This window comes from Rhipicephalus microplus, chromosome 8 (genome assembly GCF_043290135.1).
Source record: "Rhipicephalus microplus isolate Deutch F79 chromosome 8, USDA_Rmic, whole genome shotgun sequence".
Classification (NCBI taxonomy): Eukaryota; Metazoa; Arthropoda; class Arachnida; order Ixodida; family Ixodidae; genus Rhipicephalus; species Rhipicephalus microplus.
In genome coordinates this window covers 37,734,321-37,756,528 of record NC_134707.1, presented here as the reverse complement: position 1 = coordinate 37,756,528, position 22,208 = coordinate 37,734,321, and the positions used below count along the sequence as shown (strand labels likewise).

The 22,208-nt window shown below is 44.3% G+C and overlaps 1 protein-coding gene across 6 annotated transcripts in view; it reads left to right on the top strand.

The window, feature by feature from the left end:
• The window catches only part of LOC119165345 (multidrug resistance-associated protein 1), a 120,749-nt gene extending 99,129 nt beyond the window's left edge, over positions 1 to 21,620 (top strand). For all 6 annotated transcript variants that reach the window (XM_075871564.1, XM_075871562.1, XM_075871561.1 and 3 more), the window contains 11 exons: positions 71 to 287; positions 1,549 to 1,693; positions 2,450 to 2,615; positions 5,782 to 5,981; positions 7,311 to 7,437; positions 7,594 to 7,695; positions 9,614 to 9,760; positions 13,610 to 13,768; positions 15,762 to 15,928; positions 18,197 to 18,391; positions 19,493 to 21,620. In XM_075871564.1, coding sequence (XP_075727679.1) covers positions 71 to 287; positions 1,549 to 1,693; positions 2,450 to 2,615; positions 5,782 to 5,981; positions 7,311 to 7,437; positions 7,594 to 7,695; positions 9,614 to 9,760; positions 13,610 to 13,768; positions 15,762 to 15,928; positions 18,197 to 18,391; positions 19,493 to 19,622 — 1,755 coding nt within the window. In that variant the 3' untranslated portion in view covers positions 19,623 to 21,620. The remainder of the gene's footprint in view (positions 1 to 70; positions 288 to 1,548; positions 1,694 to 2,449; positions 2,616 to 5,781; positions 5,982 to 7,310; positions 7,438 to 7,593; positions 7,696 to 9,613; positions 9,761 to 13,609; positions 13,769 to 15,761; positions 15,929 to 18,196; positions 18,392 to 19,492) is intronic.
• Positions 21,621 to 22,208: the final 588 nt, after the last annotated feature.

Sequence of the window (22,208 nt, the reverse complement as noted above, 5' to 3'; positions counted from 1 at the left end):
TAACCTGTTTTTTTTTGCAGACTTCATATGAGCCATCTTTCACGTTCTCTTTTTTGTGGCTTGGACGCAGGTGAAGTGGCGTGTGTACTGGGACTTCGTGAAGGCCATGGGAATGTGGATGACGCTGTTCTCTATTGTGACATTCATTATATCGCACGTATTCAATATAGCTGGTAGCATCTGGCTCGGACTCTGGAGTAACGACGCCCTCGATCTCAAACTGGCTACGGACCCCGCCCAAAGGAACTACAGGCTTGGAATGTACGCCATGTACGGAACCGTGGAGAGTGAGTGTTCAACCACTCAGTGTTTCGTGCAAATGCTTAACAGGAACTGATGTGAGCAGTTATAAAGGCTCCAATTCTGCTGTGAAGGGCAAATAGTTACCAATAAATTGGTCACAGTTGTTCATAAACGTGACTTTGCAGAACAGTGTAGCACATCTATACCGAACATCAGGATGTGTACTGTTGAGGTTGGCGTGGCAGGGGAACAACCCTCGAACCACGCCGGCACTGCGACAGCATTAAAGGGGCAATGAAACTGAACTGTCAATCACAAGCTGTGTTATGTGGGGTAATCTTTATGCATTCGCAAACAAGCTAACAAAATTTTAGCGACTTATATCAAAATATTTGGTAAACACGAGCGGCCTGAGAGTCGGGCAACAGTAGCACACTCACGAACCGTGACCTAACAAGAGGCTAGTTACGAAAGCGTCTGTGTTTGGTTGAACGATATTGTTCCATGATCAGCTGCATGTGAAATTGAGATATTTTAGCCACCTTCAATCAGAAGCTGAAATTAAACAATGTGCATTGGCCGAAACATTGGAAAAAGACACTGGCATCTACCAAATTAGTGTGAGAAACAGCGGTCGTGGTGAGATGACGGAGAGGTTGTAGGGCATATTTTCAGATGAGCATTTAGTCGAAGAGAAAATGCCAACTCACAAGCTGCACAGAGGGTTGTGCAACACGCAAAAGGTCACTCAAACATGCCCTTCTAAACGTCACTAACTTTTACTCTTCATATGCCTACGCAACCTGCGGGTGGCACACCTAGCTAAACGATTCCATACGCAGGTTTATGTCAAGGAATGTGCATTCTCTGTTGCGGAGAGCCAGCGATGGTGCACTCACACATCGATGACCCATATTTCCTAAACAAGCCTCGAAAATTTCCCAAACGCCATCAGCTGCTTTATTTTCCTTCATACGCTAATGTATATATAAGCCCAAGGCAACCCTACTGCAAATTTGATTATATAATATTATCTGCTGGTTATCGACCCAGAACCATATGATTTTGAGGGATGCCGTAGCCAAAATCTCCGCACATTTCGACAACATAGCATTTTTAAATGTGTACCTAAAGCTAAGTACATGAGCCTCACACACTTTCGGTTCCATTGAAAATGCAGCCACTGCGAGAATTCGATCGCAACAACGTGCCAACTATAGCCCTAAGTGAAGCTTCATTGCAGTACTCACAACAACCGGTTCATTTGCTGCACACGATACAATGTCATTTTACCCCTCATCGCAGCCGTGTTTATCCTGTTCGGTGGTGTGTGGCTGAACCTGGCCATGCTGCGGGGCAGCCGCGTGGTTCATGAACGAATGCTGCATCGCGTGCTGCGTGCGCCCATGGCCTTCTTCGACACCACGCCCATGGGTCGCATACTCAACAGGTGAGCCAATGGCGACAACATCCTTTAAGGGTGCAGTTTGGTTATTGCACAAAGGGCATGGCTGACCTTTAAACATGGCACTGAACGGCTGAACGCCCGGGCTACTAGGATTAGGCGCTTAGGTACCGGTATGGTTCCCTATATTGGCGACGCCTGCTCATGTAGATACACGTGCGTAGTATATAAAAAGGACCATCAGCCTGAGTATGTTCACTGCAGGAAATATACCTCTCTCGTGATCGGCCAATCAAACCGGTGCTGTGCTACTGCTGCCATGTCATACCTGCAAACTTCCTAATTTCATGTACCCACCTAATTTTATGTGTTCCCCTCATGCGTTTCCCTTAGCTTGGAATTCTGTCAGTTATCCTCAATGACCACCAGTTATCCTGTCTACGTGCTGCGGCCCGGCCCATGTTCATTTATTCTCCTTGGTGTCAGCTATATTATCCTTTATTCTCGTTTGTTCCCTCACCCATTTTGCTCTCTTCTTGTCTCTTCAAGATGTACCAATCGGTTTACGTTTCATCGCTTGTTGAGTCGTCCTCAATTTAAGCTAAAACCTTTTTGTAAGCCCCCAGTTTTCTGCTCCGTAGGTAAGTACCGGTAAGATGCAGCTGTTCTATGCCTTCTTCTTGAGGGCTAATGACAAAACATATGACTAATGACAAATATATCTGCCAAATGACAGTATTACTTGACAATCTTCTCGCTTTACTTCAGTTCCGTCATAAGCTTTCACCTCGCTTCTTGTAGGTTCTCAAAGGACGTTGATGCTGCGGACGTGACGCTGCCATTCAATGCCCGCATGCTGCTCGTGCAGTTTATGCGCACCGTGGTGGCGTTCGTGCTGATCACTCTACAAACCCCGCTCTTCCTCACCGCCGTCCTACCGCTCTTGCTCGTATACTACTACATACAGGTATGCCATATGATGGGACGTGTTTACATACGATTGACATTGGTGTATGCAAGGGTGGTTTAAAAAGGCCTTGGGCATTCCAGTGTAAATATATATAATGTTGTATATGGTGTAGAAAGTGGTGATGTGGTAGCAGAGGAATAATAGTACTTGGGTTTCGACGTGCCAAAACCATGATATATGATTACGAGAGACTCCTTATATAGTGAAGGACCCTGGAAATTGATCATCTGGTGTTGCTTAGGTGCAATCGCATAGCACAGTAAACTGGTTTCTAGCATTACGGCTCAGTGGGAATGCGACTGCCAAGGCTGGGATCGAACCTACGGGCGAATGATAGAGAGATAGAGCTGAAGCCTGGGCATTTGGTGTACAGTCTGAGAAGAGCACGAGAACTGAAAATAGTAATGCTCAGAGAGTGCAGTGAAGGGGAGTCATACTATTTATATTTAAGAAATTTTCGACACTCGATTTCTCCACCAAACATGAACATTTACAACATCGAACCACTCGAGCACAGAAGACACAAGCAGAAACTAGAATTATTTAAACTGCTTTGGACTAATACTTTATTTCTTGAGTTTATATATATATATATATATATATATATATATATATATATATATATATATCTTTCGTTGCTATCAATCAGATAAGTGACACCATCCCCATGATGCATGACCATCGTAATTTGGTAGAATGAGCACATGTTAGTGTTTTTTTTGAGGCCAAGCTCCTAAAGTCGTGGGTAAGTCCATACCATACGTCTTTCGTGACTGTTTCGTAACCACCTAGTTGTATGACTCACTCAGTAGGTGGCACTAGTGTGAGTGGTAGACAGACAGACAGACAGACACAGACAGACAGATGGATGAACGGACAGACAGACAGACAGACAGATGGATGAACGGACAGACAGAAAAAAAGGAGACAGACAGACAGACAGATGGATGAACGGACAGACAGAAAAAAAGGACAGACAGACAGAAAGACAGATGGATGAACGGACAGACAGACAGACAGACAGACAGACAGACAGACAGACAGACAGACGGACGGACGGACGGACGGAAGGAAGCATGGCCAGACAGACAGACAGACAGACAGACAGACAGACGTACGGATAGATGATTGGACGGACTCACGAACAGAAGCAAGGATGGACGGACGGACGGACGGACAGACGGACGGACGGAAGGAAGCATGGCCAGACAGACAGACAGACAGACAGACAGACGTACGGATAGATGATTGGACGGACTCACGAACAGAAGCAAGGATGGACGGACAGAAGCAGGTACGGATGGATGGACGGATGCACAGACAAAAGCAGGTACGGATGGATGGACGGATGCACAGACAAAAGCAGGTACGGATGGATGGACGGATGCACAGACAAAAGCAGGTACGGATGGATGGACGGATGCACAGACAAAAGCAGGTACGGATGGATGGACGGATGCACAGACGGACAGACGTACGGATGGATGGACGGATGCACAGACGGACAGACGTACGGATAGATGATTGGACGGACTCACGAACAGAAGCAAGGATGGATGGACGGATGCACAGACGGACAGACGTACGGATAGATGATTGGACGGACTCACGAACAGAAGCAAGGATGGATGGACGGATGCACAGACGGACAGACGTACGGATAGATGATTGGACGGACTCACGAACAGAAGCAAGGATGGACGGACAGAAGCACGAACGGATGAACAGACAAAAGCAGGTACGGATGTATGGACGGATGAACAGACAAAAGCAGGTACGGATGGATGGACGGATGCACAGACGGACAGACGAAAACACGAATGAACGGACGGATGCACAGACGGACAGACGAAAACACGAATGAACGGACGGAAGGACGAATGGACGGACGGCTTAAAGCACGAATGGATAAACAGACGAGCAAACAGGTGAAAACACAGACAGTTGGACACACTGATGAGGAGATGCTTTTCCCTACTCATCATCATTCACTCCGTGCATATGCTGTGATAGTTTTTTGTACTATAACTGAATAAAATTGTATGATTGCACAAACATTGTAGTCAAATTCTTTTCTTTATGTTGCCTTGTTATGAATTCTCATTTCATATTCTTTTTTATTTGTTTTATCAAAAGTGTTCACTGTATGTACCGTTTTTTTCGCTGTGGTACTCAGCTTCTGAAACGAGAGAGGTGGGCTCGACTAGGTGGTGGTGGTCACATTTTGATGTAGGGGAAATGCAGGGGCCCTTGTATGGCACGTTATCAGTGCATGTAAATTAACATCAGATGGTTAAAATTTTCAGAGCCATACACTATTTGCAATATTTCTTATTATCATGTCTTAGATTTGGGACCTAAAACCTCTATTATTAACATGTATGTACACTTTTCTGACCTTCCTGCTTTGAGCAGTATTCAATAAATATCAAATTGAAAAAGTCCCAAGCTTAGAACTTCTTTGCGTATGTACTGGACCAAACAAGTTGAAGGGCATTGCAGGCACACCAGATCTAACAATTTAAATAGACTGTACTGTCATGGTGTGCGAAATGTGGGATGGTGGGAGCCAAGAAAACAAGGGGCCAAGCCTCCTGATGATCACTGTTTTCATTGGCAAAAGACATTGTGAACACATCTGTCCGCTGCTGACGAGGGGCTCAGTGACTACTGGTTTAGGGATGGTGAGCAACCATTAACTGATAAAGAGTAAAGCAGGACAGGAGAGGATCGTCAACGACCTCAGGCGATCATCAGTGGCACAAGCGACAAGGTGGGCCCAAGCGTAATGGTTAGATTACGTAATGAAGCAAACAGGTGAGGTCGGTGGCTCCCGCTGGTGAAAGGAAGAGACAGCTTGACAGAAAAGGGGGTGGCGTAAGTAGTGGCAAAGGCAATCTGTTGGCCGCGAAGGTGTGACGCTAGCAAAGTCTGAGTAGGTCCCCCACACGAGAAAAGACGGGTTAATGACCCTATTATTAGGCCAGCTGGAAGCAAGAAGGGCTGCTTGATAAGCTGACAGCACTGCTGAGGTGTCACATTTTGCTGCAAACAGTAGCGGGTTTCACTTTTCTTTTCAATTTCCCTCTTTTGAAAAATCTATCCCCCTCCTGATCGGTTTACTGCTTGCCAAGCATGCGTTCTCCTATCTCTGGCTATGCAGAAAGTCTACATTGCTACGTCACGGCAGTTGAAGCGGCTCGAGTCGATCTCGCGGTCGCCGATCTACGTGCACTTCTCGGAGACGGTTACCGGGAGCAGCTCGATCCGGGCATACGGCGTTGGCAAGCGATTCGTCGACCACTCCGATGAGCTGACGGACATCAACCACAGCACCTACTTTCCCAGCATCGTAGCCAGCCGGTGGGTGCTTTTAGCCTAAACCAGAACGCGTCACTCATAAGCGAAATGACTGGAGAAAATTAATTGGTGTCGACTGACAGTGCATGCTTTGCAAAAGTCCATGACCCCATGGCTTGCCTTAGTCTCAGGTGTAGTGCTGAACATATGTTTATAAAAATAAAGGCATGGTCAACGGCTCGATCATGCAACAGAATCAAAAGAAAATATTTAAAAAGTATAGGTTCTGAAATGCTCAATCGCATAGTGAAGCTTGAAAGTGCGAAACTCCAGAATACGTGCAGGTGTATTCAATTGAGCTCGAAACTCGCAAATAAGCCGAAGTGTGACTTGAGGGGATTCAACAGACATGCCGCTTCTCTTCAAGTTTCCAAATGAAAAAAAGAAATGAGCTTTTTTATGGTCACCAGGCTGTAGTAAGGTCACTAAAGTTCAGTATAAAGCTTTCTTCTTTAAGGCAAAAGCCTTTAGTGGCTCATACTCATGGTGACCATCCATCCGTACATGCCCTGGAATGGTGCCAGCTGAGGCCTCTCCCCCACCCACTCTCTCATCAATCACACTATTGCTGAGAGTTTTACAAAAGGAAAAAAAAAAGACAAGGTGTAGTCAGTCGAATGGCTATATGCTTTCGCCAAACACACTTCCGAATTCAAAGAGTGTCCTTCAATTCTCAGTCCAGTGCCTATATACATTGTCTTTTACCTGGATAAAAAGAGATGCGTAAAGGTAATGGGGCACTGTCTTGGTGCCAAGTAAACTGAATTCATTTCAAAATAAAATTATGTATTTCCTTTGACATACACCTATTTTCCCATCTGCTGAACTGGAAAGCTTGTATGTAAGCAAAAACATGAATTTCACACTGATGGTGACCATAGGCTATAGATTTTTTATAGCCGACGGTAATAATGAATGGTCAGGTTGACAATGTTACAAATCCTGGATGGTGGCTTAGATAGGCCTGCAAAGTGCCTATATCTCATAACAGTATATTTATATCTAAACCAAAACACCACAGTATCGTGGCTGGTATTGAGCACTGGCGTACAAGGTATGCCTGAACAAACAAACTAGTGATGGGATGATTGTTTACAAACAAGTGTCATGGATAGGATTTTTTTCATTGGCGGTACTGCACCATGTCAAGTAAACCCATACCATGTGTCGACGTTGCCGCCGAGGTAATAGCTGCATAGCTATCAGCAACAGTCAACAGTCGGTGACAGTTTTTTGCTACTTTCTTTGAAGTCTACACACGGTTCTGCCCAAGCATCTTGACGTTCAAGTTTGATATTAAAGGTCTCAATGTGCATGCCTCCTCGCTCCCAGGTGGCTTGCCACAAGACTGGAGTTCATCGGCTACACCATAGTGCTAATAGCTGGATTGCTGGCGGTCAGCAGCCGAGACATCCTGTCGCCGGGCATGGCTGGCCTTTCGGTCAGCTACGCTCTCACCGTGAGTGTCCAGCTACTGCCTTGAGGCGACTTCCACACTGCCATTTTGACATGATACTAAGGCAGCCTGAGTTGAAATGAGAATGCATTCTCGCATTGCCATACTTATGGGTCAATGGCACCACATATAATTCTGTTACGTGCCGCTTTTTTCCAGGTTACGTTGACGATGAACATGCTGGTCCGTTCGACCTCCGACACGGAAACGAATCTTGTCTCAGTTGAGCGCTGCTTGGAGTACACTAAGGTGACGCAAGAGGTATGCACAAAGTTGTCATCTCTACAGGCTTAATTTATAAACTTTATGATTTGTATTTTCTAGTATGTTTCAGTATGTTCATATGTGGATAAGTCACGTGACCCTATGTCTAATGGATTGTGATGGACGTTCTAGATGCATAACAGATGAACAGCATCCTGTATATGTGTGTGCGTGTGTGTGTGTGTGTGTGTGCGTGCATGTGTGTGTGTGTGTGTGTGTGTACATGTACGTACAGTGTACGTGTTACGTACATAAGTGCGCAAGTATGTATGTGGCAAACCTTCCTTACTTTTCATGCATTGTGACCTGGCAAGAATTATTTCACAATCATTTCTAAAAATTATGCAAATTTAAGTAGGTACTTGAAATAGAACAGTATAACTTTAAAGAGACTGACTGACAATCAGCCAGAACGTGTCACAATACGCTGGTCCTGACGGAATAGAAAATATTTTTAAAAATTTGAATAGATTTTAAATGTTAAATTTGCATCTGAAAGGCTCAGAGTCCCGTGACTGGACAAAAAAGCTTTTGCACTGTGCAAATCCACTGTTTGAATTGTTACGTGTAATCTGCTGTTGTTTAGGGGCCCCGCGATTGGTGCTTAAAATAGGAGCTTGTATATTATGATTCCTTCATGATTTTTTATTATTCACTACGGAGTAAAATGAGTTGATGCTGGCAAGCTGCACCGCCTGCCAGGCAGCTGCAGTGATAAAATGTCAAGCTGTGGTGCATGCGCGGTTGACCACACCGCGCGAGCATATATCACCTACCACTCCTTGAATTTCACGAAGTATGCGAGGTATTATCGTCATTTCAGAATGAAAAATAACCCACCACAGTGGTCTATTGGCTAAGGCGCTTGTCTGCTGACCCTTAGGTCATGAGATAGGATACCAGCTACTGCACCTAAGATTAAATTCCGGCACGGCGGCCGCATTTTCCACGAAGGTGAAAATGCTCAAGGCCGTGTGTGTAAGTAGGTGCACGTCAAGAACCCCAGGTGGTCGAAATTTTCAGAGCACTTGACTACGGCATCTCTCGAATCATATGGTGGTTTTGGAATGTTAAACACCAACAAATATCATTAGAATAAAAAAATTTCACTAAATATTTCACGGCGTATCCAACATTGTCACTCAATGATTAGAAACACTGAGTGGTAGGCTTTTAGTTTAACTGTAAAGCACATGTTACATAAATACTGTTTGTCACTCCCTTTGACGATTCCTAACTTTGTACCTATACAGTGAGATCAGCCATGAGAGGTCTTGAAGAGTGTTCGTTATAACTAGATGGGGTGTGCAAACACGGACACAAGAAGAAATTTATGGCACTACAAGCGTTTAGTAACAAGACATCACTAAAGGGAGGCTGACCTTCTAATATTCAATCATATTGTCGAGAATATAAGTGCACGTTAATGTTCCACAAATGCACAGTTTTGTAGCGGCATTCGCATGAAGAAACATGTCTGATAATTGAGGCACACCTTAGCGATAATAGTTCCAGCGCACGCACAAGCCAACCGTCTATTAACTGGCATGAAGACAAAATCTAATATTTCCACGGTCATCTTTCACGTAGAACCCCATGTGTGTCGAATAGGTTCGCATAGCGTATGAGCACGAGCAGATAAGTTTTCGCGCTCTCTTTCTTTTTTCCATTGTGTGCATATTTATTATGAGAATGACCGATAAGTTTTTGCGCTCTCTTTTTTTTTCACCATTGTGCGCACCTTCAGTCGTTAGTCTAGGCGTTTATAGTGTCCTAACTTCTTTCACGTGTGCTTTTTTTGTATGCCTTCTCTTTTGATAATGAATATGTACTAGCTAGGTCGGCTGTCTGTTATTCTTCTAATTATATCTTAAAGACTGTTATGTAAAACATGCCATACAAACTTCTGTTTCAGGCTGCCTGGGAGAACCCCCATTTCAAGCCGGACCCTTCATGGCCAGTCACTGGTGAAGTCGAATTCCAGAATTACTCGACTCGGTACAGAGCAGATTTGGACCTTGTCCTCAAGGGAATCACATGCGACATCAAGCCTGGGGAAAAGGTACTCTCTCCAGTTTAATCTGTGAAAACAGGTAGACAGATGTTGATGCTGTGATACCACAAATTGCGTATTCTACCTGCAGCAGTTTAGACAGACGCGAACGAGACCAGGCACAGCTATCTCGTGCCTGATGTGTCATTGTCTTTTTCTTCTGGTTGGTTTCTTGTACGATGCACTAGTGCGCCACAAATCCACTGATTGGCCGAATGCGCCCGATGGCTCATCTGGGCAAGGCATTCTGAGTGCGTATTGGCATTCGACTATATATTTTCATTTATTATACATTTTGTAAGGTTGGTCAGCATTGTTGCGAATTCTATTTTGCCTAGTTTTGCCAGCAAATGCGCATTCTAAAAAAAAAAAACCAAAAAAGTTCTTATGACTCAAAAACTTTGGCTGCACATTTTTCTGCGGCAATGTGTTGCTGGGGGCCTGTCATATCCCTGTCACATGAGCAGCCACGAACACCCGTTTAACTGCCTCATCCTTATCACAGGAAAGATGCAGTCGGGGTCACACGGCCACCCTTACTCAAACGAAGGTAAACGGATCACTTTGCAAATGACATTCGATGATTTCCTTTTGCAGTAGAACGAGGTACTCTCGTCCCCAGTATCTGCAGGACAGAACAAAACTTCTACGACTAAATTGCCGCAGTGAGAGCAATAATGCAATTTGGCAATATTAAATGTTTTGTTGCAGTACTCATTCAAAATGTGTGTTTATTTACATAAATATATGCCCGCCAGAGTGAAGCTACTCTCTACATCGATGCCCTCCACACCGTGCCTTGCGAGTCCGGCCGGGCACCCTCATTTAAAAATATTTCGTTTATGCGTGCAGTTGTTGTTGTCGCCTTGTTTGCGTTCGTCCAAGAAATGAATGAATGCCAGCACTGAGTCACCGTCACCTGCTTCGACGGCTGCAGGATTGGGTAATGGGACTCGACCTAATTTAAGGGTAACGTACAGGCTACAAAAACAACTAGTTGAGCACGGCATAATTGTAAACAAACATAGCGTTAGGAAATGTAGGCAGTGTCGCTGCCAGCATCGCTACATTTAGCGAGTGCGTTTTCATTTCAATTAATGTGTAATGCTTTGTTCCCTTCATACCCCTTTAATATTGTGTTTTTGTAAAAACAGCATATTGAAAATTCACAAGAACAGCAACTATGAATGAAATAGGATACTTCTGTGATAATCAAACAGCACTGGTTGAGCCCCCTCACGTCAACTATTAACGACCTTGCCATTGCTGTATGGCACTGCCACAACTCTATTTTTATTGAACTTCCTAGGGGAGATTTGCGTTGACTGAGTTCTACATAATTTCTTTGTAGCCATGTGACAGGGGTATTAGTCATAACACAACACACCACTTGCTGCAGTGCACGCCAGATAAATCATTATAGGCCCCTCATTATCGACCATTTTCAGTTTCGGTATGAGAGAGCTGCAAAAACGAGAAGCCGCCGGGTGCGACTATTGCCACCCAGTGTGTGCAGCTCTCGACCACGTAAGCACACAGAGCCGTGACACACTTCTACAAAGTCCGCATCAAGAGTCATTTTCGAATAAGAAACGGGACTGCAGTGTCACCAAACACAAAACATTCTAAGCATGCGCCACGGCCACGCACTTGCAACCAGCCGCCGTGAAGAATAGACTGCACGCGGCGAAGAAAAATGGTGGCTATGACATCATTATAACTTTTTTTTACTGCAGCGTGGTGACTTAAGGGAAGTTGGGGGTCCCCAAAGGGTCTCCTACGAGAGTGTGAATGGCACGATGGGGTTGAGCACTCATGCAAACTTAAAAATTATTTAAAACTACCTTCCAGGCTATATTAGCTGTTGATATTTTGCAGATTATATGAGAAATGTTCAGGAGAATCGACCCCACAGGCTCTCTAGACCACGAAATTTGGTGTCAGTACCCCTAAATATTTTGATCAGCTTGTCTACACATTTATTTTTTCAACACGGTGAGTTCAAAGAGCTTTTCTCAGAGAAATTCTGGTGTCAGTGTAAGTGGCGTTGTCATTGAGCAAAAGACCATACGGTGTAGAGGCAAATAGTAGAAGTCGCAGGTGGGAGCCGCAACTGAGTTATTCTGTGTGGCGGTCACAGGATCTGTCACAAAGCCATGAAAGTGTTAGGCCGTGCTTCTGGAGGGGGAAAAAGCTTACTCATGCATCGTGTAGGGCGAGAACTCTCGTTACAAGAGTTGTAATGTTGCGTGGTGCATGCATGTGAATCGATGCAGAAGTCGCGGCTGTCTAGTTATATTTACAGTTTAGGCTCAGCGGGAAAAAACGAACCCTGACCTTTTCCGACCACTCAGGCATTGCTGTTGCAGAAGCTCAACTTTCTTTTCTACAACTTCCCCATTTGCTTCATCACTTCACCCTTATAAGGAACCGAGTTGGTTCCAAAACTAAGGAATATCAACAATTTTTTGTTTCTTGTTATAACACAAAAGGCTATTTCGTCCATATGTTTCGTTTGAGTGCGCATCCATATTTTTGAACAAAGAGCCAATAACAAAGGAGGGATGTATGGTAGAGTGGCATGTTTGGCGCCAACTTTGTCACTTTTTGTTTAAAAAAAAGCCAGAGTGTTGCCGCAAAAGCAAAGAAATGAACGCGATAGCAACAAATTAGGAGTCATACGCAGAATGGCAAGCAGATCGAAATATGCCCCGCTCTTCTCACGCACAAATGACGTACAAAACGTACTCACAGGTACCGATGAATGTGAATAAGTGTCTCAGTTGTTAATTCACTGTGTCTAAAAAGCGCATCCTTTTCGCAAACGGAGACTGTGCAAATATTGCAGTGAACTTGTGTGCCCGGTAACTACAAAAGAATCGTTCCGGTGAAAGCCCAAGGTATACCATTGTCCCCACCGCGAGATAAGCAAGTGCACGTGTGAGCGTCCACCTTGCCCTCTCTCCACGAGGCAAAATATACGTGAGAGATGGGAGCGCGCGCCTCCGCGTTGTGATAATGTGGCGACATGTGCTCGTTGCGCCATCCTGCAGGTAATGTTGTAAACACCACAGTTCCACCCGAGATGCCCATCACTAGCGTTAGGTGGTAGACATAAGTAGCTTGCCATTTTAACGTTGAAGGAGGTGCTCCTTTGTGGCTCAGTGGCTAATGTGTCGCACTCACAATTCAGAAATCCAACGTTCCATAATGTGTGCCGGACTGTTTTTCTGGATTATTTTTCTTTCTTATGTTTCCTTATATATAGATGTGTATACATGTATGGTGAATGACGCCAATGCCAACGTTGACACCTTGGCAAAATCCAGCTGAAAGTGTCCATATAATTGCTTTCGCAATAAAATAGAGTTAGCAATCAGGCACTGTCGAAAGTACATGAAACCTTGAAGGCTTGAAGAAATGCACGATAAATATGCCACATTTGGCTGCCTTGCAGACAATTTCGCCTTACTTAGCAGAAATTATAGTCACAAGATGTCTTCATAATTATTCAATGCTATCACCAGATCCTATGAGGGCAGGGTACCACAAGTGCTCTGTCGAGAAATTTCTCATTGTCATTGTCCTAGATCAGCCAAGCACATAATTTTCTTCATACATCATGCATCTTCGCATGCTACATAGTTGACCTTTCTTTGATGATAGTTTGAACAGTTTTATGAGGCCACAGTTAAGCCTCAGGACAGCTGAAAGATATTTCTTAACTCATATATCTGCGTTCTCACAGAATTGGGGTATGTATAGTTATACTAACAAAATTTAGGCGGCATGTAATAAACAGATATGGGTGCACAAGTTATTGCTAACACCAAATTTGCATGGGCCCAATTCTCTCAGGTTGGCATTGTTGGCAGGACAGGCGCGGGCAAGTCTTCCCTGACGCTGGCTCTGTTCCGTATCATCGAGGCTGCTGGCGGATGCATCAACATCGATGGCCTGGACATATCCACGCTCGGGTTGTACGACCTGCGTAGGAAGCTCACCATCATACCACAGGTGAGCATACCTGCTTAATAAAAGGCTGAGCTTGCCTGCCATGGTGGTGTAGTGCCTATGGACCCTTTCACTGTTTACAAACACAGGCCCTTGACGACATCCGGTTTTGGCCATTGATGTTCCTCAATAGCGTTGGTGGGCAAGAAGAGCGTTAGAAAATGGCCGGCTCACTTTCTACACTTTCCCTTCTTTATTTAGCGAAATATATTCAAATAAATGTTCTTTGAGCTACATAAAAACTACAAGGAATTTTCTTGAACATTACGCATACTCTTTTTGTTTGAAAAATTTACAAGAGACTATTTCTTCCTTTGAGAAACGTGAAAACGTCCTTTCAGCTTCGACGTTGCGAGGTAGTAAATGAGGTGACCAAAAGTTTATTTGGGGCACAATGCTTGCAATCTTGAAACCATCTATACTGCTCAGCTTCTGACTTGCAGGTGGCAGTGTAGAATTTTGCCACCTGCAGGATTTAATCCCGCACCACCACCGCAACCTAACTGTGCCGGCTGCATTTTCAATGAAGGCGAGAATGCTTGGAGCTTGTGTATTTTAGGTGCATGCTAAAAACACTAAGTGGTCGAAAATTTACTAAGCAACTCCACTACAACATCCTTCATATTCGTACTCTGGTTTCACGACTTTAAATTCCAACAGTTATTATTAGAAGACAGGGCCTGGTGCAGTCACCGCTTGCCCATGCATGTTTGATTTGTCCCTGTTGGGGTCATAGCACCCTGCATCCTCGATTAGGCTCTATAAAATAGCCCACGGGTCACTTTGTTTGCCGTTAAATTTGGTCGCATTACAGGTAATCTGGATGGGCTTTGAAGTTTTCATCATCGCCAGTAGGATGTACTGTCGCGCTCAGTGTGAGCTACACCATGCCAGCCGGTGGCATAGAGCACACTGCCGTGTTTTACAGAGACGCTGATAGTGGCATATTTTCAAGTTATCGGGAGAAAGTTTGGCTATCACTGTAAGAGCACAATACTACCACTCTCTTGCGTTAACCCTCGCTTCCCTTTCTTTGAAGAAATCATTTGCCATTTGTGTAGCTTACTGGCAAAAAATTGGCAGTTTGGGCATTAAGCCATGGTTGTAGTTATCATTGTTGAATCTGATGCCACGACAGGGCTATAGAGAGGGCTGGCATTCAAGCGAGTGGAAGTGATGTGCACTAGAAGAAACAGTGAAACATTTCCTTGCTAACTAAAAAGCGAGTTATGAACGGGGCCGCTCTGTTATCTTGCAGTGCGATTGGCTACGCACTCCCGTGACGTAGCTCATACATGCTCATCACAATATATTGTACATGCCACTTAGCAGTAGTTTGCACGGATGTACAAAATACAAAAGGAAGTCCGCATTTTGAGTGCATTACATAATAGACAACATTTCCATCCAAAACTTACATGAAAATCTGCCAACAAAACTCAATATTTACGGTGCAGCAACTAGCGCTAACCGCTGATTTTTTTGTGAGTGGTGCCGTGGAAGTAGTTTCAGAGAGCTCTGTCTATTAATAACTTCTTCCAAGTTCATTCATCAGGTGGTAAGACATTGAGCCACCGCAGCAGAAGTGTGGCAGGCGTGACGGCTCGCCAAGTGGTTCACCTAATAACGTGTGATTAGGTGAATGTTCAGCGGGTGTTGATAGGGAAGGCTGTGAAATCTCCAGCGAAATCTGTGTTACCTTCTGAAACATCGGAGCAGAGTGAGGCTAGGCTAGCCCCTCATAGAGTAGCTTTCAAAGCATTGAAGCGTGCCAACATTGAAGCCACTGCAGCCACAACCATTGTGTAGCAATACGAACACAAAGGAGAAGCCACACTTTAATGATACACTGTGCACATAGTACTTGCAGAAGTAAGCCAAACATACCAGTTGCTCGTGTTAACTCACTTTAGCGGGGTTGATACTTACCAATTTTTAGTGTGCAGTATTCCACCTGAATACGCTCTTGAAAAACTTGTCAACATAATTTTTTCAGGACCCAGTGCTGTTCAGTGGGACACTGCGCTCCAATCTAGACCCTTTCGATGCTAAGTGTGAAGAGGAACTGTGGCGGGCGCTGGAGCACTCGCACCTCAAAGACTACGTCGCCACCCTGTCAGAGGGGCTCCAGCATGAAATTGCGGAGGGTGGTGAAAACATCAGGTGGGCTTAGCCATTGTCTCACAACCTAACATTGTTCGCTTCAAAAGAAAGATGCTGAGAGAAGTGAAGTTTCAGTGGGCTTCAATTTGATACAAAGTAACCAATCTATCAATATATTTACCCACTGTGATAGCTTTTATAAAGTGTCGTGGTGCTAAGCCAGAGAACGCTGGGTTGATTTCTTGCAATGAAGGCATTACTTAGACAGTGACAGAATATAAGATAGAACAACATAATGTTTAGTTGTAGGCATACACATACTTGCAAAAAACTAAAAAGGTATAATCTGAAATGTTCGGTGACAGGTATATTTGTTCATGACCTTCATGACAGCTGTTGTAACCAAAGATGAGGTAACGAATTAAACACTGTTGACCATGAAGTCGAAAAGCATTGTACTGTTCAAGTTAAAGCAAATGTGAATGCTATAAAGTGGAATGAGCGAGCCACACTTCTCAGTGCACGAGGCATCATTATCTTACTGTGACGAAACAGTGGTAAGCCAGGACAGACAAGATGAGTAATACACAAAGTGACTCCATGTCCGTCCTCCCGCACAGTCTTTTGATGACGCCATCAGTATTGGCTGTGTCTTGAGGTAAGTTAAGAAATGTTTCCATCATCTTCCTTTTGGTCATCTTCCTAAGCAAAACTGGGTCCCTTATTAGTGTCATTAGATATACATTTGAAAAAAAAAACAAGCATCTGTCGCCTCACGTATCTGCTGTCCTACTGTGCAGTATGGTCCACTGTTAGAAGGAACACGCTAATACGTGGCAACTAATACCAATGGGGTCTCCCTCTTCTTTAATAAGCAGATATTTAATGGTCGCAAGGGAGAGATTTGCAACATGATGCAGCAAGGGGACACTGCATTAGACTTGAACATCTATTATCATAACAGGCCGGTTTCCACAAGCAGTATGTGAATATGACTGACTTCATTGTGAAAGACTGCAAAATCTGCAGCCACAAATAGTCATACATTTTTTGTGCTTGCTGGAAATCCAAGAAGCAGCACAAAGAGTAACAATTAGATAAATTGTACCGCAAAGAAAAGACTACGAACCATCTCCACGAAGGGAACCCTGATGGGATGCGAAGCAGAAGCCGTGCACACGGCGTTCACCTGGTTGAAAGGGGCATTGACACAGGTGCTGGAAAAATTTTTTGAAGCGAAACTCAATGTAGCATTTACTCGAGTAGGTAAATGTTTGCTTGAAATATAGACACGGGAGGCGGGACGCATTGAAGAAGTTTGCACTCAGCTTATTTCCTTGGCTCACGTTTCGTCGGTGTTACCCACTTGCGTCTGTATTCTCGAATGCGATCAGTGTTCTTGACTCTCACCTCGTCGGTGTCGCTGCTCTTCCTCTGTCGACGCTTGCGTTTGTCTTCTGTGGCTAGACTCGTCAGTGCTGACGTCGTCATTTGCAAATGCGATCAGCTTTGCTAACCCTTCCAAGGCCGGCGACAGCTGGGAGAGGTATGCGCGCACTCTAGCGGGAAGCTTGCCGTGACAGTGTCCCGCCCGTTGGTGTGATCGCACGGCAAGCAGTGGTGCGCTGCCCACATCGTTGGCACCACGAGATTCTCAAGGTGAGCCCACCCACCGGCTCACGGCTTCTTCGCATGCCGACAGTTGGAGAGAGGTGGCGTGGGTGAGATGATACGCACGTGAGGAGTGGGCTCGAGCGTTGCGAGTGGTGGAGAGGGTGAAGTGAAAGAGAGCTGACTCGCGCTAGCACGCACCAGGCGGGTGAGAGAGACATCACCACGCCCTGCTTGGAGGGTGTGTCCTACATGGCACCGCTCTAAACACCTGCGGAGAGGTGAGTGGTGCGGAGAGAGGGAGAGCATTACACAGGCGAGTCAAAGAGCTGGTTTGCCTCTAACATGACCCCACTTTCCAACGCTTTCTTGCTCCTGCGTTGAGAACTGACGGAAATGAACGCATGCCACTTCGATAGCCACATATACAAATCTCGCAGCCAGTTAATACCGTGTGGTCGGCCGCCGACGATCCACGCGCATAGTACTGTACATAGGTGTTCTGTAGTGCACCTGCTATCTCATCACGCCCTGCAATGCACTCATCCTTCAACAGTGTCTCGTTAGTGTGTATGACGTGTTGATCCTGTAACTCATAGAGCTGCATTTAAACAAGCTGTGTCATGTGGGGAGTACCTTCCGCAATGCTTTTAAATTGTTAAACTAGAAAATTTTGAAGCTAGTTATACGACTAATTTACTCGACCATGTTCCACAGTGTGGGTCAGCGACAGCTTGTGTGCCTGGCTCGTGCCTTGCTGCGAAAGTCTCGCATCTTAATCCTGGATGAGGCGACGGCTGCAGTGGACATGGAGACGGATGACCTCATACAGGCCACCATCCGGCGAGAGTTTGCCGACTGCACCATCATCACCATCGCCCACCGGCTCAACACTATTCTCGACTACGACAGGTAGGGCACACACAATGGAAACTTCTGACAACCATGTGCAAGTTACAGATGTTATTCATTAAAGAACATGTGCTTTGTAATAGAAAGCATACCAATGTTACATATGTTTCAATTATTTACACAAAAATATTGCGGAAACACAAAGAATTACGGCAATGGCAGCTTGAGAAATTTGGCAATGTGAATTATCTTTCGAAAGTTCGAGCTCGGATATTAAAGATCTTGCTTCCGAGAACGCAGGTATAAACACATTAAAGTCAATCTGTAACAAGATAGCAGTTCATTGATGAAGTGATCAAGCTCTGTGTATGCTCTATACTACTATTTTTTATAATAACCTAATCTGATGAACCGATTTTTGTGGAGACTTCATACAAAAATGCAAACCACAGTCATTTGCAGACTGTCGCACATATATATATTTAACGAGACAGTGATCTAAGGTGCTAACGAAACTAAGTGATGTTTCATACTGATGTGTCTGCTGAGCCAATATAATAACCAATTGTTGCCTACTTATCTTGGTGTATACAGTCCCACGTTATTACCCATATCACAGTTGAACTTTATGCGTGAGTAGAATCACTCGCGTTGCGAAAAGGACTGTGCTTGTTTTCATTGGCGCTCTTATTTTTTCTCCCAGCACTCGAAGAAATATCTTGCGTATCTCCGTTTCTGAGCTGTTAAAGCCTCCACAAAAGTGATTTAGGCGAGAGCTCCTGGAATATGGTCGTTCTGGCACTCAGGTGTAAAATGAAAGCATAAAAAAGATTGACAGAGCTAGAGTATTTACCCATAAGTAACCTTAATGTATTTGTACACATAATAAAAAAACCAAGAAAGATCTTGAGGAAATTTTGGACTACTATAGATGCCGCAAAGCCTGGATTGCTTATGAATGTTGAGGTCTGCTAGACTCTGAACAGGACTCCATCAAATGCCACCCCCGCTTGGCCTCGCATTCCCCATTTGTAGGGAGTCGTAAGCTATGCTACTACAGTGAACAGCTTTCTAAATAAACAACCCGTGCATCATGCTTCTAGTATTGCAAACAGCTTCTAGTATGCAACTTGTGTTTGATGCCTCACTTGAACAATGCAGGGTGATTGTCCTGGACAGTGGTGAAATCGCAGAGAGTGACTCACCGCGGGAGCTGATGAAGCGGGAGAGCTCGATCTTCTACGCTATGGCTAAAGATGCCAACTTGGTGCAGGCGCCGCACCAGGACTGATTTCGAAGATTATTTTTTTTTCTTCGAGAATCACCAACCAACTCTGTGAACGGCACATTCATCGCTTGAAAGCCTAGTTAGGTCGCTTGCCATAGTGCCTAAGAGGGGTGCAATTTAAAATGCACTCATTCATGCTCAGGGGCAGGGACAATTTAAGTGTCGACTATGTAGGTCACCTAATTTCACCATGAACGCTAAGTTTGCGTGTGGTCGTATAGACGATATATTGTGAGATGATGTTTTATGTAGTGAATTCGAAGGAAGTTTTTCTTCGAATATTTGGCAATGTTTATTCGCTCACTCACGCGAAATGTGATGCTTGTATTTATTGAACTCACAAATGTATAACCGTAGTTTCTCATTTTTATACTTGCCATGTTTTCCCAGTAATCAATAATAATTAGTCTATCGACATGCCTCACTTCGAATGACTTCTACGAGTGGTTTACATGTGGTGATGCAACATTGGTAGATACCTGTGAAGTTAAGGTCAGCCTCATAGCAGTTCTTCTATTGTGTACTGTAGACTTTGCAAGTGGTGACATTCGTGGACCCATGCAACATGACGCTGGTTTGTGTTGAATTGACACTGAAATTTCAGAACAAAGTAGAGTTACCGTGGGTGGGTTATGAATGTTTTGAAATCCTACGTGTTCCTATTTTATTAAGGTGTCGGTGAGAGTAGGACATGGAGTTGACATGGCAGAGCCATTACTTGTCTACTCATCTAGGTGCTGTACAGTCGGGCTAATCTTTACGTATCGTGCATTAGTGGTCATTTTTATGCGTATCGCTGCTATATGACTGAACCAAGTTTCAAAAAAGATGAGGACAAGCGTATGCCAGAAAAGCACATGTCCACGAAGCAATTTTTTGCAATTGTGTTCCATAAGGTAATGCTCAGACAGCCTGAGAGACAGAGAAGTGTTCACTGCTCACAAAAGATTTGTCCGACTGTATGTGCGTGCGTGCATGTAACACAACAAATGCGGAAGGAATGGAAGAAAAGAAGTTTGATTTATTTAGAGTGAATATGTCACTGATGAATCCTAAACCTCGTCGCTGGAAGTCAACAGTATTAAATTATTGAAGAAGATGGCTGTGGCTCAACTCAATTTTGCCTGGGTATGTGCAGTGAGAGGAACGGTTATTGTTATTGTACAGCTTGGTTCTGTCAACGGCTACTCGAGGCATGCTGCTCATTTTTTCTTCGTCTTCTCCACCTACTGTCTACTCGTGGTTTCGTTCGGATGACGAAGCCTAGCCTTTTTTGGTCTTTCCAACTTGCTTTCCTTATCGGCCAACGAATCCTACCAAGCTTTTTATACATGTGATGCAGCACCAAATCCGGTGTTGCAACATGGTTTCACCGGCTCCTCAGACCTCATGCCAGATGGCGCTGCCATCTGCGATGGTCTCTAGGCAGCAGCTCAGCTCCGCAGTGCAGTCACCATCCACATAGAAACGGCGAGAACACAACCAATGTAGCTCTCACTACAAAAAGTTTACAAAGATTGGCTAGAGAACGTTTTACTTGTAGGTCAAGCTTGCTGCTGGTCCTACTGCGTATCTATCTCGCTGGATGAGCAGAACCACTTAGCGTTATGCTCATGACGGCCGGCACAAACGAGACATAAAAAAGAACAAAGTACACGACGCAGGCGCTGTCTATTAACTGATAGTTTAATACACAGTGCATGTGTCCTGTACTTTATTGTGTTTAGTGTCATGTTCATATGTGCTGCTGGCAATCATGAGTACATTCCAACTTGCCGAAGTTTGTACATTGCTTGGACTGAAAGATTTACCTTTTTTCACTTCGTGAGTGAAAGCTGAGTGGAATATACGAAAACGTTTATTCTATTCTTGTAACGATTTTATTTTCTAAATTTTTTTATGTGCTTGTACAGTTATGCCTGCCATCTTATGCACTGTAGTGTTAACCTTGTTTGGAGTATATGCTGTTAAATTTAAGAATAAAGGAAAAGGAATAACTTACTCTGATCACAGCCAATAATACTTTCCCTTTTCTATTGGAAAGGCTAGGTCTATTTTTTCTGGTGTGGGAGCAGCCCACGTTGGGATATAGTTCGTGCCCGAATGCTCCTGGATAAGGTTTTTTTTCTTTGCAGCAGCTTGTGCGAAGTTAAAACTTCGCACATGCTGCTGCAATCATGTCTTGTTGGCTTGGAAGATCTGCGGTGGCTTGCCGAATGAGTACATGGACTCTCAAGCTTTTTGCTGACCTATAACAAGGTTGCTAGAGTCTGTATATTGTATGGCTGCATTCACATTGCCCGACTGCTTAGAGACTGCTTAAGGTATAGCGATGAATGCCACAAGATGGCATAGTCACACAAAGAAGGATTTATATAATGTAGGCAAAGTCGTCAGAGGAATAAATATAAGTTTGCCTTGGGTGCTGTTATTAGTCTGCGCTGATGAGAATGTGTTATAATGATGATGATGGACTATATATGGCTCTCAGCCACTACGAAGCATTGGCCAAGACACAAATGATGTGATCACATAAGGGTTGCATGATTAATTAATTAAAGAGTAGTTTCAATAAATTAATGGCGCTAA